The 15126-nt window shown below is 51.3% G+C and overlaps 6 protein-coding genes across 6 annotated transcripts; 3 read left to right on the forward strand and 3 right to left on the reverse strand.

The window, feature by feature from the left end:
• Positions 1–974: 974 nt before the first annotated feature.
• SMAC4_06156 (uncharacterized protein) lies at positions 975–4717 on the reverse strand. Its single transcript, XM_066090399.1, has 3 exons — positions 3976–4717; positions 3151–3795; positions 975–3106 (listed from the first exon to the last, which is right to left on the reverse strand). The coding sequence occupies exons 1-3, from the start codon at positions 4280–4282 to the stop codon at positions 1707–1709; spliced, it is 2352 nt and encodes a 783-aa protein (XP_065947772.1). The 5' UTR covers positions 4283–4717; the 3' UTR covers positions 975–1706.
• Positions 4718–5089: 372 nt separating this feature from the next.
• On the forward strand, positions 5090–7556 carry SMAC4_06155 (uncharacterized protein). Its single transcript, XM_003344821.2, has 5 exons — positions 5090–5331; positions 5452–5469; positions 5552–5600; positions 5675–6791; positions 6847–7556. The coding sequence occupies exons 1-5, from the start codon at positions 5322–5324 to the stop codon at positions 7303–7305; spliced, it is 1653 nt and encodes a 550-aa protein (XP_003344869.1). The 5' UTR covers positions 5090–5321; the 3' UTR covers positions 7306–7556.
• A 1173-nt stretch (positions 7557–8729) lies between these two features.
• Positions 8730–9437, forward strand: SMAC4_14105 (uncharacterized protein; the record flags this gene model as incomplete). The annotated part of the gene is made up of 1 exon (XM_066091776.1): positions 8730–9437. One exon carries the CDS (start codon positions 8730–8732, stop codon positions 9435–9437), a length of 708 nt encoding a protein of 235 aa, XP_065947773.1.
• A 592-nt stretch (positions 9438–10029) lies between these two features.
• SMAC4_12769 (uncharacterized protein) lies at positions 10030–10923 on the reverse strand. Its single transcript, XM_024655805.2, has 2 exons — positions 10600–10923; positions 10030–10525 (listed from the first exon to the last, which is right to left on the reverse strand). The coding sequence occupies exons 1-2, from the start codon at positions 10708–10710 to the stop codon at positions 10421–10423; spliced, it is 216 nt and encodes a 71-aa protein (XP_024511634.1). The 5' UTR covers positions 10711–10923; the 3' UTR covers positions 10030–10420.
• A 795-nt stretch (positions 10924–11718) lies between these two features.
• On the reverse strand, positions 11719–12345 carry SMAC4_06154 (uncharacterized protein; the record flags this gene model as incomplete). The annotated part of the gene is made up of 1 exon (XM_003344820.1): positions 11719–12345. One exon carries the CDS (start codon positions 12343–12345, stop codon positions 11719–11721), a length of 627 nt encoding a protein of 208 aa, XP_003344868.1.
• A 1599-nt stretch (positions 12346–13944) lies between these two features.
• On the forward strand, positions 13945–14829 carry SMAC4_06153 (uncharacterized protein; the record flags this gene model as incomplete). Its single annotated transcript, XM_003344819.2, has 1 exon — positions 13945–14829. The coding sequence occupies one exon, from the start codon at positions 13945–13947 to the stop codon at positions 14401–14403; it is 459 nt and encodes a 152-aa protein (XP_003344867.1). The 3' UTR covers positions 14404–14829.
• Positions 14830–15126: the final 297 nt, after the last annotated feature.

Genomic DNA, 15126 nt, shown 5'->3' on the forward strand with positions numbered 1-15126 from the left:
TTGCGGAATGCAAGACGAGTTGGATCATGTGTCTTTGCCGCTGTGTGCCTTCAGGTGAAGTCCAAAGCGAAACAACAGTTGGGATGGAAACTCATTGAAGAGTGTGTATATATACACCGATCGGTCAAATCTAAAGCTCCATATCTAAGCATAACCCATGGCATGTAAAGGAGTTTAGGTACAAGCATGTCTATCTATAATCACCAATTTTGGACCCCCTCGCTCCCTTGGCCTAGAAGTATTCTTCCCTTCCCTTAACCTAAATCCCTACCTCTTTTCTCGATTCATCTTTATTGACTTCTTTGTTTCCCTCTCACTCAATTCCTGTCACATTGTTTCATCCCTCTGATGTACTGTACTGCTTTGCTTGTCCCATCTCATCGTCAATAGTAGGATCCAATCCTTCCACCAGTTTCCATGAAGCCCTCCGTTTTCTTACAAGTTGCAAAGGCGCCACCGTTAAGGTTGCATAGCCCTGGCGGCTTCACGGCAAAGGGAACCTTGTGCCCCACTAAAATAACAGGGGATCGCCGCTGTGAAAGCTGAAGGTTCCCATCCCAATCTCTCAGTGCCAGATCTTCGAGTGAGATAGGTTATCGCCATGTTTGCCTCCCCGTTATGAACAGCGTGGCATCTTCGAAAATGACTGTTTCTGGCGAAGGATTTCGAAACGAGAACCTGACTCATCACCGTCACCAACTAAAGTACACTACTGAACTTGGACACGAGATGAACAGAAAGACAACGAAACCTAAACAGTCTCTTGTAGAAGAGACGAGGCGAAACCACTTTGTTCAGCCCAAATAATAACAGATATGTACATGTACAGCACGTCCATCTGTAGGGGGTGACAGACCCCCCCCCCCCCCCCCCCCCCCCCCCCCCCCCCCCCCCCTTGCACAAGGGAACAACAGACCTTTGCAGCTGCTGCGGTGCGGCTCTTCTGCCTCCATTTCTCCAAAACTGACCAATCTGGGAAGTGGACAAGTTGGCATTTTTGACATTGGTGATCCGGGGGATTTACAATACGGGCCTTTCCAACTGTTTGTTTTCCGTGAATGGATCCTCAGCTGCCACATCTCTTCAGTCTTCTTTCACAGTTCAGTTTTATGATCTTCATTGACCAATGTTTGAGGCTGATGATAATTCGAGGTGCAATTCACTCCATGCCGAACAATGTCCAAGATTCTCGAAGCCTGAGCGTGAGGACAGACAGGGCCGAAAAACCTAGGAGGCTGTCGAACCTTCTAACAATATTTTGTAGGAAAAGTTATCTAGTGCCAGTTCCGCGATAAGATAACGAAACTGCTTGATACCTGACATCAACGTCACAGCCAACATTGTTCTCGCTTCTCCATGTGTTTCATTGCGGGGTGCAGGGATACCAGGAGGAGGGACCGAAGTTGTGATCGATGTCCACACGCACGACCGAGCACCAACCTGTACATGCAGTACATTGTTCAACAGGGAGAGAAGGTGGAATTTCAGCCTCCTACTGTTAACTCAACGCGGTTCATCGAAAAACAAAAACAAATGGTTGTGAGAATCTTATTCCGCTACCTCCGACCGCTGGCTTTTCCACACGTCAACCTGTACCGTGGCAGAAGATCCCGGTTCGTGTATTCGGGTACTTCCTCCCCTTCCGTTTTCCCATATTTCGCCCGTTATTCCTTTCCCAGATCCTCAATCCGTCAACCTCACCCCATTCACTCCAACAACCCAGCTGCCACCGTTTGTCCACCACTCCTCAGCACCACCCTCTGTCCCGCCTCGAGTGGTACCTTCGTGTGCAGTGTGACCCTAACCCTGGAAACGGTTCCCGGCTTCACGATCATTGGCTTCTTCTTGATCACCTTGCCTGTCACTTTGTCCAAGATGGCATCGATAGCCTCGATCTTGCCCGCCGCATGGAGTCGTCCCCTGTGCACGTCCACCTGCATGGGCATGAGGATGTCGAACGCTAGGGCCTTGAGCGTGAACGTGTCCACGCATTGAATCGGCTTGGCAGGGTCGCATACGATGTCTCCGACTCGTACGTGGATGGCGTCGATGTTGCTGAGATGAAGGATCACGTTTTGTCCGGCAACGGCCCAGTCCGCTGGTTCTCCGTCGTCGACCTGGAGGGACTTGACGTAGGCCTTCTCGCCGCTCGGCTGCACCAGGAGCGCATCGCCCATTTGCAGTGAACCTGCGTCGATGCGGCCTGTGATCGATATGGGACTCTGAGGCGTGCGCATGACCTCCGAGATGGTCATCCGTAGAGGCTTGGTCAATGCCCTGGCACTTGGTTCCGAAGCCTCGAGCTCCTCCACCAGTGTGTTTCCCGTATACCAGGACGCTGCTGGATCTGTGGTTTTTCGGACAAGGTTATCGCCGTGGAGGCCTGATACGGGTACAAACGCGATGTTCTTGGGCTGGAATCCAGTGCCCGTCAAGAATCCCGCCACCTGGTGCCTAATCTCATCGAATCTCTCCTGGGACCAGTTGACCGTGTCGAGCTTGTTGACGGCCACGATAATTCTCGAAACGCCCATGCTGCGGATAAGAAGAGAATGTTCTCTAGTTTGGCCCTTAAGACCAGATTCAAATGCTCCCGTGCTTGCATCGATGACCAGGATAGCAAAGTCTGCCTGACTTGCGCCAGCGATCATGTTGGGGATAAAGTCCCTATGGCCAGGAGCATCAAGAATTGTGAAAGATGTCGTGTCTGTCTCAAAGCGGTTGGTAGCAATGTCGATGGTGACGCCTCGGCTGCGCTCCTCGTGGCGTTGATCCAACACCCAGGCGAGAGCAAAGGATGTTTTGCCGATCTTCTCCGCCTCTTTTCGTAGTTTATCAACGGTGCGCTGGTCGACAACGTTGAGGTCGAGTAACAGTCGCCCCATCATGGTGCTCTTGCCGGCGTCAACGTGGCCAACAACTACAAAGCTGGCAGTCTTCTTGCCCTTCGTCTTCTCGAATTCTGAGAGCACATTGAGATTGCGACTCTTTGGCAAAGGCGTGTCGTCTATCTTGAGCTGGCCGACTTGGTTCGTTACGCCATCCGCGGACGATGGCCCCTTTTTGTTCGACTGGACGTTCGCAGACTTCTTTCCGGCTGTGGCGACTATTAGTGACCGCGTTAGTGCTGTTTCTTTCCCGTGAGCGAACCTTTCGCCTGAGCCGCAAGGACCACGTCATCTGGGCTGGGTTTGCCAAAGGCTTCCGGGGTGTACAAGGAGATCGCCATGTATGGTAAGCTGAACACCTCGCGGGGTTTGCGCTTGAGACTATCCGATGAGGGGCCGAAGAGAGTCGAAGCAAAAGCAGACGGTTCGGCTTTTGGCGGTGCCACCACCGGTTCCGGCTCGGGTTGGACATGCTCCTGCTGCAGACTTGGAGTAACCTCGGGCACTTGAGCTTGAGGAATTTCGGGTCTTGTGGGCTCCGCCATAGTGAGAGGAATGCGACCTTGAGCAGTTGTCTCTGATGTTTTAACTCGCTTGCCAAACAAGCCAGCGAGCGGACGATTCTCCTTGGATGCTTGGTTGTCGTGGACAGTGAGCTCCGTCATCTTGACTTGTGTCTGCTCAACATCTTCAGAGGTGCTCTTCTGCTCTTCGGCTTTCTTCTTCCGGGCGGCTGCTAGCTGCTGCAGCTTGGACATCTTTGGGGGCGCTCCTGACCCTCCAAGTAGACCTCCAGGAAGTTGTGGAGGCGGTATGAGAACCGCCTGCCGCTCGGGTGGAATATTTCCCCATGGTAAATCCCGGAACAGGTGGGCAAATGACTCTCGAGAAGCACTTGCAATGGCCGCTTGACAGGACGTTGTCAATGAGGGTTCGCGAAGAGCAACGGGATATGACCGGCGGGGCGAAGTCGGCCACCACGGCCCAGACCCTTTACCCAAGATGCAGGTGCCTTGCGTCCGCTGGCAACGGCACTTGACTCGCTGTTCATGAGGAAAGGAATGATGATGGAGGGGGCTGGGCTTACCATCGTGCTTTGGCGCTGCCTTTGGAGGAGCAGCCTTGGCAGGCTTCTTGGGCGGGTCGATGTACTTGGAAATGAGGTAGGCGATAGTCTTGTCAACGTCGAAGAAGTAGTAATAAAGTGACTCCTCTATCTGCGCCTTTGTGACCTTGGGTGCCTCAACTCCCAGTGCTTCCAGTACCTGAGCTGTGCCTTCCGTCATGCGGACTTGGTCTTCAGGGCTGAGCTCCTCTTCCTCGTCGGAGTAGCCATACTCGTCCTCGAGTTCTGCCTCGTAGTCAAGGTTTCGGACCGCTTGATGGCGCGACATAATGCTGACTTGTAATCGATATGGTCCGGTGTATTTTCTTCTTCGGTGAAGTAGGTTGTCTGTTTATACGCAAATGATGGGTCGAAGTAAGATATGAATTCCTAGTGATGCTGCTCTTGTGGCCAAGCGATCGTTTGTTGAGTTTTGGCAAAGAGAGATGAAAATTGTCTGAAAGCCGAGGGGGGCGTGACGCTCTTTTTAAAAGCTGAGACAACCCTGATTCCAACCTCAGATACCTGCTTCGCTCCGATAGACGGTGACGGAATGAACGTGGAAAGACGTGGTGCAATTATGTCCGTACGCCTGAATGAATGCAGTCGATGTATACTTCGATGTCCGATGTGTTTAAATGCGGTTCAGTTGTTCAAAGTCCGACTCGTGTAGCAATTCTTATGTAGGCTGTGAAGCATCAACCAGATCACCTCACATTGAATGACTATGAAAGACCAAAGTTCCCGCAGCGGGAAGCTCCAGGCGACTGTGCGAACAATCAAGGTGCTGCCCCACCACGGCCTTGGATTTTGCCGGTTGACCCCACCAAAACAGCGTCACAGAAGCTGCCTGGTCGAAGGCGGTGAAAGTGAGTGAACGCCTAAGCGTTTTACCGGAGTCAAGCACATGGGCAAACCTGATCATAACCACTTATGCCAAAAGTTCCACCCAGTACCATCGTACCCTTGCCAGCTGGCCTCCCCCCGTCACTTGCCGGGCAGCACAGCACACCGAAGCAAGACGCCAAGCATCAACGGCTATCGGTGGAGCTGACCGCCTTGCTGTTGGCGGGGCGGCTTCGTGGAAGCTGGGCTCAATTTTTTGAGATTGGCGTAGGGAAAGGTGCCTGCCAGCAGCGGAGGTCGCAGAGAGCTCCTGTCTGGCGCCCATTCCACCAGCGTTCAACAACAACACCATCCAAACCCAATCCCTTTCACCATAACCGCAACCGCCCCGACCGTCACGCCGAAGCTCTACGAGGTCGACCACTTAATCAAACAATAATAGTGATTGCACATTACCGACCGCAGTCGTAATATTGCCCAAGATGGCGTTGAGTATGTCTCTTGAGCCCCTCCTTTCACCCCCCTTTAACCACCCCTCCCCACTTCTCAGAATACCTTCCAGGCCGCACCGTCTACCGAACACAACAGCATAACTAACTTTGAGATGTGTAGACTTGGATTTGTCGAATGGTATGCCGCGACCCTTTTAGTTTTCCCGTCGATCTATTCGATTCCACGCCGGTCGGATATGCTAACGCCTTCCCCGAAACAGCGGTGATGATGAAGGATGAGCAGGGCCGCCCTCTCATCGTTGTCAGAGAGTTAGTCCCCTTATCTGCCGACATATCAAACGATGGTCCTACAGTCTACTCTAACACGACGTCTACTACTGCAGTCAGGGAAAGAAGAAGAGGCAATACGGAAACGAAGCCGTTAAGAACCACATTCTCGCCGCTAGAACCGTCGCAAACATCGTCAAGACCTCCCTAGGACCTCGTGGCCTCGACAAGATCCTCATCTCCCCCGACGGCGATATCACAGTGACCAACGATGGCGCGACCATTCTACAACAAATGGAGATCACAAATCACGTTGCCAAGCTACTAGTCGAGCTCTCCAAGTCCCAGGATGACGAGATCGGTGATGGTACCACAGGTGTCGTTGTGCTTGCTGGCGCGCTGCTCGAGCAGGCGGCAGAGCTTATTGACAAGGGAATTCACCCCATCAGAATCGCCGACGGTTACGACCAAGCTTGCGACATTGCCGTGGCCGAGCTTGACAAGATTGCCGATACTATCGAGTTCAGCAAGGAGGACACCACCAACCTGGTCAAGGTTGCGAGGACAAGTTTGGGTAGCAAGATCGTCTCCAAGGCCCACGACCAATTTGCCAACATTGCCGTCGATGCCGTCCTCTCCGTTGCCGACTTGGAGCGCAAGGATGTTGATTTCGAGCTTATCAAGGTGGACGGCAAGGTTGGAGGCGCTCTTGAAGATACCCTCCTCGTCAAGGGTGTTATTGTCGACAAGGACTTCTCCCACCCTCAGATGCCTTCCGAGGTCAGAGACGCCAAGATTGCCATTCTCACATGCGCCTTCGAGCCCCCCAAGCCCAAGACTAAGCACAGACTCGACATCACCAGCGTCGAGGAGTTCAAGAAGCTGCAGACTTACGAGCGCGAGAAGTTTATCGAGATGATCCAGCAAATAAAGGACACCGGTGCCAACCTAGCCATTTGCCAGTGGGGTTTCGATGACGAGGCGAACCACTTGCTCCTTCAGAACGGCCTTCCTGCTGTCCGATGGGTTGGTGGTCCCGAGATTGAGCTGATTGCGATTGCCACAAACGGTCGCATTGTTCCTCGCTTCGAGGATCTCAAGCCCGAGAAGCTCGGTTCTGCTGGTATTGTTCGCGAGATGACCTTCGGCACGACAAGGGAGAAGATGCTTGTGATCGAGGAGTGCGCCAACACTAGAGCCGTGACTGTCTTTGTCAGGGGTAGCAACAAGATGGTAAGCGATGAGCCCCGTGGAATCGGTAAGGTCTCTGCTAACACCTATCACCTAGATCATCGATGAGGCTAAGCGTTCTCTTCATGACGCTCTTTGCGTCGTGCGCAACCTTGTTCGCGACAACCGCGTCGTCTACGGTGGTGGCTCGGCCGAGATTGCCTGCAGTTTGGCTGTTGAGGACGCTGCTGTCAAGTCCCCTGGTCTCGAGCAGTACGCCATGCGCGCCTTCGCCGATGCTCTCGACACCATCCCCATGACTCTCGCCGAGAACAGCGGTCTTAACCCCATCGCTACCCTCGCCGAGGTCAAGTCTCAACAAGTCAAGGATCCTGCTGGTCGCGGCCGTCTTGGTGTTGACTGCATGGGCCGCGGCTCGAACAACATGAAGGAGGCCTTCGTCATCGATCCTCTTATCGGCAAGAGGCAGCAGCTTATGCTTGCGACGCAGCTCTGCAGAATGATTCTCAAGATCAACAACGTCATTGTGTCTGGGTCTGGCGAGGACGACTACTAAACGATGAGCAAAGGAGAGAGGAATATGTGTGAGGCATGAGGAACGGGGAGGAGCCTGTACAGCGGACGAGTAATTCTCTCGGGAGAATCATGTGGGCCTCTGACATTAACTGAGTCAAAAAAGAAGATTCGAAAGTCAAGATAAGATCTTGTAGAAATATCACGGTTGTAATGACCGCTTGGTTCAGACCATGCAACGCATATAGAGAAGTACTTGTAGATACCAAAACAAGACGTGTGAAGACAAAATCATCCAGGCAGCCACGGATTCACTTATTTGCACCGTGCTGGGACGTCGGGAGTTTCACTCGCCAAGCTTTCGCTTCTGCCTCAAGAAGTGTCCGGATGAACTGTGAGACCAGAAGATCGAAATCAGAGGGATGATGAGGAGTTCCTATTTTGCTACGGTTTGAAATATTGGAAGTTTCCGACCATATAAACACTATTCTTAAGACACTCAAACACATACGACTATAGATGGTAGAAAACTCGGGATCCCGTCCGCTCTCCTATAGATAAACTACTAATTGAGTTATTATTAGAAGGAGCATAAACGTTATAGGAGTAGGGATGAATAAGTATCACAGGGCAAGGGCTGTATAGTTGTGATGTTCGTACATGTAGGGTCCACCCCGGTTCATCTTGACGACTACTGTATTGCGGACTTGCCTTTCAAGTTTCAACTAGGCCTCATAAGGCAATAGTGCTCGCAAACTACAACTCCGGTTAGGAGTGGCGGCGCGCTTAGAAGAATGGAAGGTGACAGTCGGGTGGGCGAACAATCTTTTACCGATACTTTCCACTTGCTATGTATCTCGACTGAAAATTCTTTACGTCTTACTTGTAGACCAGGCTTAGATTCTGGTGGTTACGTCACATCGGACTTTGAAGGGGTTGTTGCCTCGGCTACACGGTATACTTCTAATTATGTAGTAAGATACCCTAGGGACTTACTAGTCGAGGTAGACCTTCCGGGCTCTGCCTACATAGGCTACTTAATTTGCCTGTCTGCTTTACCTTTACATCTATCCTGCCCTGCTGGCCTTATCACTATTACACTCCGTTATTTTGGGGTAAACCTAAACCAGAAGACAGAAGAAATCATCTCAGAACCCTTCATTGTTTCGGTCGTCGCCACCAAACGGCATATTCCTTTTCTGCTATTCACCTTTTCTGTTATTCACCTTCTCGATTCAGCAGCAGAGTCCGCCTGTGTCGCCAACCGTCCTCATCCTTGTCTCACTTTCTTTGACGGCAGGCCTCGGACTCCGGCGCGCCACACTCGGCCTTAGCAACACTACGACGGCTTTCCATCCTTTTCCCCGTCTCCCATGGGAACTCCGAGCTCGGATATGGGAGCTGACTGTTGAGCCTCGAACGGTCGAGGTCAATATCGAATACGAACGCACGGCAGTTACCGATGATATGAGAGCTAGATACAATTGGGCTCTAGATACGCTTGGGTGGATTTATGTCCTCCGTTTGCGGCCATCCACTGCAGTACCAGCCCCTCTCCAGGCCTGTCGAGAAGCGCGTATTCACCTCACGGAAAGCGTGGGTAGCTTTGGGTTCTACAGGAAGGTCTTCCACCAACTGCCAGTTACACCGAATAACGGGAAAGAGATGCCGCCACAGCCCGGATTCCGGTTGGAGCTCGGCCTTGGCCTAGAGCCGCGCTACGTTTGGGTGAATTTCGAGATGGATATGATCTCCATCAGCCAGAGTATGTTTACGCTTTGTGAGCCGTATTACCAGGACATCAAGCGGCTCAAATTTGTGCGCGAATGTGACGAGTGGTTTGTCCGCTGCGAGTCCAGGGAGTTGTGGAACTTTGCCAATGTCCGAGAAGTCCACGTGGTCTGTCTGGACAATTTAGATTACTGGCAAGGAGCGGACGAGGGCTGTTTCCCTTCGAGTTGCAGTATGGAAAATGTCTTGCTGGTCGATGGGGAAACTGGCAAGACGGAGACGCACTCCGAGAATAATGCCAGATGGGACGAGATACGAGGTGTGGGCTATAGAGAAGGGGGAGCACGCATCCACCTTGACACTGGTATGCCTTTCGTACCATGGCTTCCACCAGGCTGGTTTGAGGGGCAGGAGGAGTGGGATGATTACTACGGCTATTGGTGAGGGTGTGAAGAATCTGCACTCTACGCCCAGGCGGTTTATGTTGACGAGGAATTGGGAGCAAGGGCTGACAGCTAAATTTTGATTTGAACGGTCCTTCCTTTTCTCTACTACCACTACATGTAGGCACCTACCCAAACTAGAGGTACCTACCCAAAAGCTCCTTCCAACAAACCTTAACTTTTTACCCCATATAGTCCAAAACCACCAAGTCCGTTACCTATGTAGAATTGTGAATTTTGAAGATGGCTAGATATCACACTTTAGGTTTTGAATTGAAACTCACATTTCATTTTCCGCTTCCTTTCTCTCTCTTTTCGCTCTTCGCTTTAGTTGTCCCATTCCAAACCAGGACCTATGGTACTGCTCTCGAGTCAGGTGTATTTTTTGTACCTCAGTGGCCTCAAACAATTACCATACAGCTCCCTGTATGTTTCATTTGGGTATGGATCTTGCTCTTGCTTTAGTCACATCGGCTTCCCCATTGATCAATGCCAGACTTTGGGAAAACATCTGGCCGAGATGCAGCTTTCTGGCACAGATGACCGCCCGATTTTCCGCTACGGTATATACATAACAAGACGGCATAGACACTTCCACCTCCTGGACTACACTGGTCTTGGACTGACATAAGACTTTGCTTGGTAGGTAGGTAGGCAGGTATGTAGGTTCTTTCCATGCTTGCTGGTACAGTAGGTAACATCTTGGTGTTTTCACTGGTACACTACTTCCAAGCCGTTGTGTTCCAGACGAACGCTGATCTTAGACACAAATGATCTCCCGATGAGTGACCGTGCGGACACTTGACGTTCACTCGTCGAGACCAACCTGAATCATCGTCTGTGTGGCTCCAGGTATTCGAGAACCCTTTTGAGAACAGTTTGAAACACAAAGCGATATTTATTCCAGTTCCCCTCCCTCCTCCCCTTCGGTAGGTAATTGCCAAGATCAACAAAACACGATGAATTGTTCCTCTGAACTCCGACTCAGAGACATATAGAGGTGTCTCTGTAGCATCTACTTCTCTTGTCCTTCGTGTTGGTGACTCTCTTCATATGCCTTAAAATCATCCTCGGTATATCCTTGGTTCGCTATGAGGAGATGAGATAGATTAGAAATTGAAGTCTGTCAGAGTGGGAGAGAGGTACGATAGCGGTGTACTTACTGTACGGCTCAAATTTGGCAAGCTCGTCCCATTGCTCGTTCTGTAGGTATTCCTAGGCCCTGTGCATGGTACCCTGTGGGAGGTATATTTCGTGTTCGACGCCCTTGTCATCGGTGTAGTGCATGCTGTTGGGTTCTGCAGTTCGGATGGGTTGTGTGCGTGTAAATGTGCCCAAGGGCTGCTTGGTTTCGGCCTTTGCTTCTCCTGGTCCAGGATTTTCCATGATGGGCTTAGGTGAATGTGAATGGAAAGCTCCAGCGGCTTGGGTGTTCTTGGAGTTGTAGGCAGGTCACAGAAGCAGTTGGAAACAAACCAGCGTCAATAGATATAGACAGGTGCGGGGAGGTAGGCTTACTTATACTTTCGTAGGCAGCGTACCGGTCATCCTACCTGCCCAGTTGGAATCCCTGCCAGCTCTGCAAGAAGTGCACGCCGTGCTCCCACACCTTTAATTCCCCATGAACGTTATATCCGGTCGCCATGTCAGTGTGCCGCTTGGTTGTGCGATGCTACATATCGGCTACACGGTTCGAGGGCTGATAAGTGGGTCCTGAGAAGGTCACACCGGCGGCCGCCCATCATATATCTGGGACTTCGGTCGCGCCCCGCCTTCCTTCCCTCAACATCTTCTTCTTTACTTTCAATACAGCCTTTTCTTGTTGCATTGCGGAGCACCCAAGTTACGCATATCAGGTCACCAATATTGAAACCTCGATTGGTACAGAAACTGGATTCAACTGTAACCGAACCGAGGATTCTGAAGGATAAATCTTACCCAGTACCAGCCTAACGTATCGGCCCTACTTAGCGATTTTCATCAGAGAGCAGACTGAGTTATAGTACTTTCTAAAAACAGAAGCAACAGGTATGCTGTCTTTCATCTTATGAAGTACCTGGCTACCGGTCCAGCTAAGCCGCAACAGATCAACCACCAAGTAACCTATCACAACTCACAACACGGGCAAAGTGAAACGAACACATCAAGCAATCGACCCTACACCCCCGCTCACGTCTTCACTACTTATAGAGTTAGCGCAGTTTGCTTTTAGTTGCCTCAAAACTGTTTACTTACCGGTTATCTCTCAAGTGTCAACGCCACGAAATTGAGGATGTAAAGGCTCAAGCACTGGTGGCCGAAGCAGGGGTACTGACGGTCACCAAGGTTGTCGGGGTGCCATCGGTCGCGGGACCGCGGTACTTTCCGGCCCATTTCGCCGCGAATTCCTCACCGGTCAAATCCATCACGTCCACCATGATCTGCAGGCGTTCAGACTCGGGCCCGGTGACATCATAGTCATGCCCGTTGATGGTGGCCGTGTCGATCGGGATTGTCTCGTTGCACTCGGCATGTCGCTCAAAGGCGGCTACACGAGCGGTTGAGTGTTGGTCGAACCCGGAGGTCCTGCCACGCCGGCATTGTGAGATGCTCGCCACAAAGGCCGTCTCGAAGGGGGCGTTGAGGTAGCAGGTGTTGAGGGATCCCACGGTCGTGCAGAGCCCGCAGCCGCCGGTGTTGGTCACCTCGGTAAAGACCAGGATCCCGACGGGACCCGACGACGTGGCGCGCATGGCCAGGAAGCTGGATGGCGATGGCGGCTGTGCGCAGAATTGGTACGTGTCGTAGCCGTTGCAACCCAGGCTACCGCCGTCGCAGAAGCGGCCGCTGAACCATCGGATAGTGTATGGCCCTGCCGAAGCAAGCCAGGCGGTGGCAGTGAGGAGAGAGAGGCTAAGTTTGAGATGCATGTTGACGATTGATTGAGTGGGTTCTATAAAGATGGGTAGACTGGATAAGGTATGTTTGTCTATGGTCTGAATGGGACAAGAAGTGATGGACAGATAAAGATATTTCGACTGACAGTGGGACAGGAAGCCAGTTCTTATAGACCGACAACCAAAAAAAGCATTTGCCTCTATCGCGACCATGTCTGCAAGTCCGCATGTCGCGAAGGACGATGGTGATCTTACCATGATCGCGGCGATGAAAGCCATCAAATTACGACCCTGCACGAACGCACCGCCCGGGCACGACAAGAGAACGGCCGAAAGCTGACCGATCTTGAATGCCCTACCACGCCAACGCTTTTTCCACCATGATGATCATGAAGTTCGGAGGAATGTGGAATGAAGTTGTGCCATCGGTCCAATGCCTGTTGGTTCGAGAACCTGTACAAGGTTACCGGTATAGGATGGTTTAGATGGGATGCTGGAAGGATAGTAGTATAGAAGCATCAAAGGATTGAAAGGCTGCGGCGTTATTGCCCATCGATGCAACCATGAGTTGCATGACATGACTGGTTTTCAGACTACCATATGTACTAGTGTATCGCAACTGACCAAAACTGTGTGAAGTTGTAAGTTCTTCTAGGGCTCATATACTCCGTACCGGAGCTGGTTGTCTGGTGTCTTGGTATATTTTTCCTTTTTTCCTTGAGGATGAGATGAAAGGATGGATATCGTGACCAAATACACGCATACTATTTCTTTTGCTTTACAAACCCTCATTTCTACTGGGCTACACCTCCCCTCATCCTACCACGAATCCTCGTTATACACGTAGCGGATACCTATGCTTCGAGGACGAATGACCCATGTTACTCAATGTTGGAGTTACACAGCCTTGTCATGGCGCTAGCGGACCACTAAATCACTAGGCTATGTTCCAAAAGGATACAAGTAACCGAAGCTGGCAATTCGGTCGCTCAAGTGGTCTTATATAGTTGTGATGGCAGTCGAGAGGCACAACTGCAAGGCTGCCATCACAAGCCTTCTGTAGGGTTTTATTACCCAATAGAACCAGTAACTCTACGCCACGCGGAGTTGTTCAATCGGGAATACCATGGATTTGGCCTCTACACTAAACCATCTCCGGAAACCCAAGCGAGAACTTAGTGGTATCATCAGGGCTCACTACAAGTAGCAACATAAAGACGGACGCGACGGAAAGCTAAATACCCGCTCCGAGACAGTGTCTGGTGGCTTAGGGATGCTTAGAGAAACCCGTATTTATATTTCTCTATCACTACCGTTGATCATTACTCACGTCTACTTTTCCCCTGGATCTTTCTCTTTCTTCCCTACCTGCTTCACGCTCATCAGCACCACGTATCTCAATTGCAGTACGTCCTTGCATTTGTTACGCGTTCCTAGCAGCCAGAACAAGACCGTAGCAGGTTTACCTCTCGACCAAGATTGACTCGAATTACCAGCCCCGATCATTGACAACGATAGTTCCTCAGATCCAATCGTTGCTCGTGCAGAGGACGGAAGACCGGCGACATGGTCCCGGACACTTTCCACCCATTCCCCCGCCTCCCATGGGATGTCCGTCGCATCATCTAGGAAATGGCCGTCGAGCCACGAACTGTATCCATTCGCTTCGCATATGGACCTCCGCTCGACCCCGCCGACTCCGAACAATACTACACACGAGTTGTCTCGCCGACCCCGGTGCCAGCCCCGCTGCAGACCTGCGCAGAAGCCCGATATCTGGGCTTATACCAGCGAGTTTCCGCCGCCGACCATTTCCCATGCAGTGATCCGGAACCGGAACCCTACAACAATCGTCGGTACTTCTGGCTGAACTGGGACGTCGACATGATTGATATTCACGATTATCCTTTCGCTGCATTCAATCGCATTGTGCCGATGATCAAGCGGCTCAGATTCCAAAGCGGGTTTTACGAGTTCATAAGGGACCGTGATGACTATTGGTGGTACCAACTAAAGTGGCTCGACCATATCTTCCCCAAGGTTGAGGAGATGCAAATTGTGTGCGCTCCCGGTTGTAAGGTAGAGGATTAGGAATCGGCGTGGTACAGGCCCCTCCATTTTATGCCCCAGGAAAAGTTGTTCGTTGTTGATGCCGAGGATCCTAGTCGCATTCTGAACTTTGTTGGATTGGGGAATCTCTGTGGAAATTACTGGAGTTCCTGGGAGGTGTAATTGGCGACAGGCAGGAAGAATGGGGAGGACACGGTGCTTTTAGCCGGTTAACGTCGACAGTTGGAAATTGAGAACATGTCAGGGTGATTGGCGTGTCAAAATCTCAACGTACTCTGTTGACTGTTCCCGTGGTGAATGCCCCGTGAATTGAAATCGCTCGCGGATGGAGAAATGAACCGCTATAAATGACGGGTGTGGGAAAATGGAAGGGCGTATGCAGATAACTTCCCAATTGAGGAAGTCACGATCGGGCTCCAAGTTCAAAGTTGCCAAGACCACGCTGGCTTTCTGTCACCCACAAGCTCATTTTTTTTTTGTCTCCTAAATCCTTACACTTTGCTCCAATTTCTCGCAAAATTCCAAACCAGTGGACAACTTGTTCCTTTCTTAACCAGTCTGTGTTGAAGCCTCCGAGGCGCCGCAATTGATGCTCACAATCGCTAACCACGACCGCTTCCCCGCTTCCCCAGTTCAATAATGTGCTTGTTCCTCATCCTGGCCATCAGCTAACCGGTTCTCTCTAGGTTCTGAAACCCACACATATAACCGACACCGCGATCGCGAGAAGAGATGACAGCAACG

This window comes from Sordaria macrospora, chromosome 7, assembly GCF_033870435.1.
Source record: "Sordaria macrospora chromosome 7, complete sequence".
In the NCBI taxonomy this organism is placed as follows: Eukaryota; Fungi; Ascomycota; class Sordariomycetes; order Sordariales; family Sordariaceae; genus Sordaria; species Sordaria macrospora.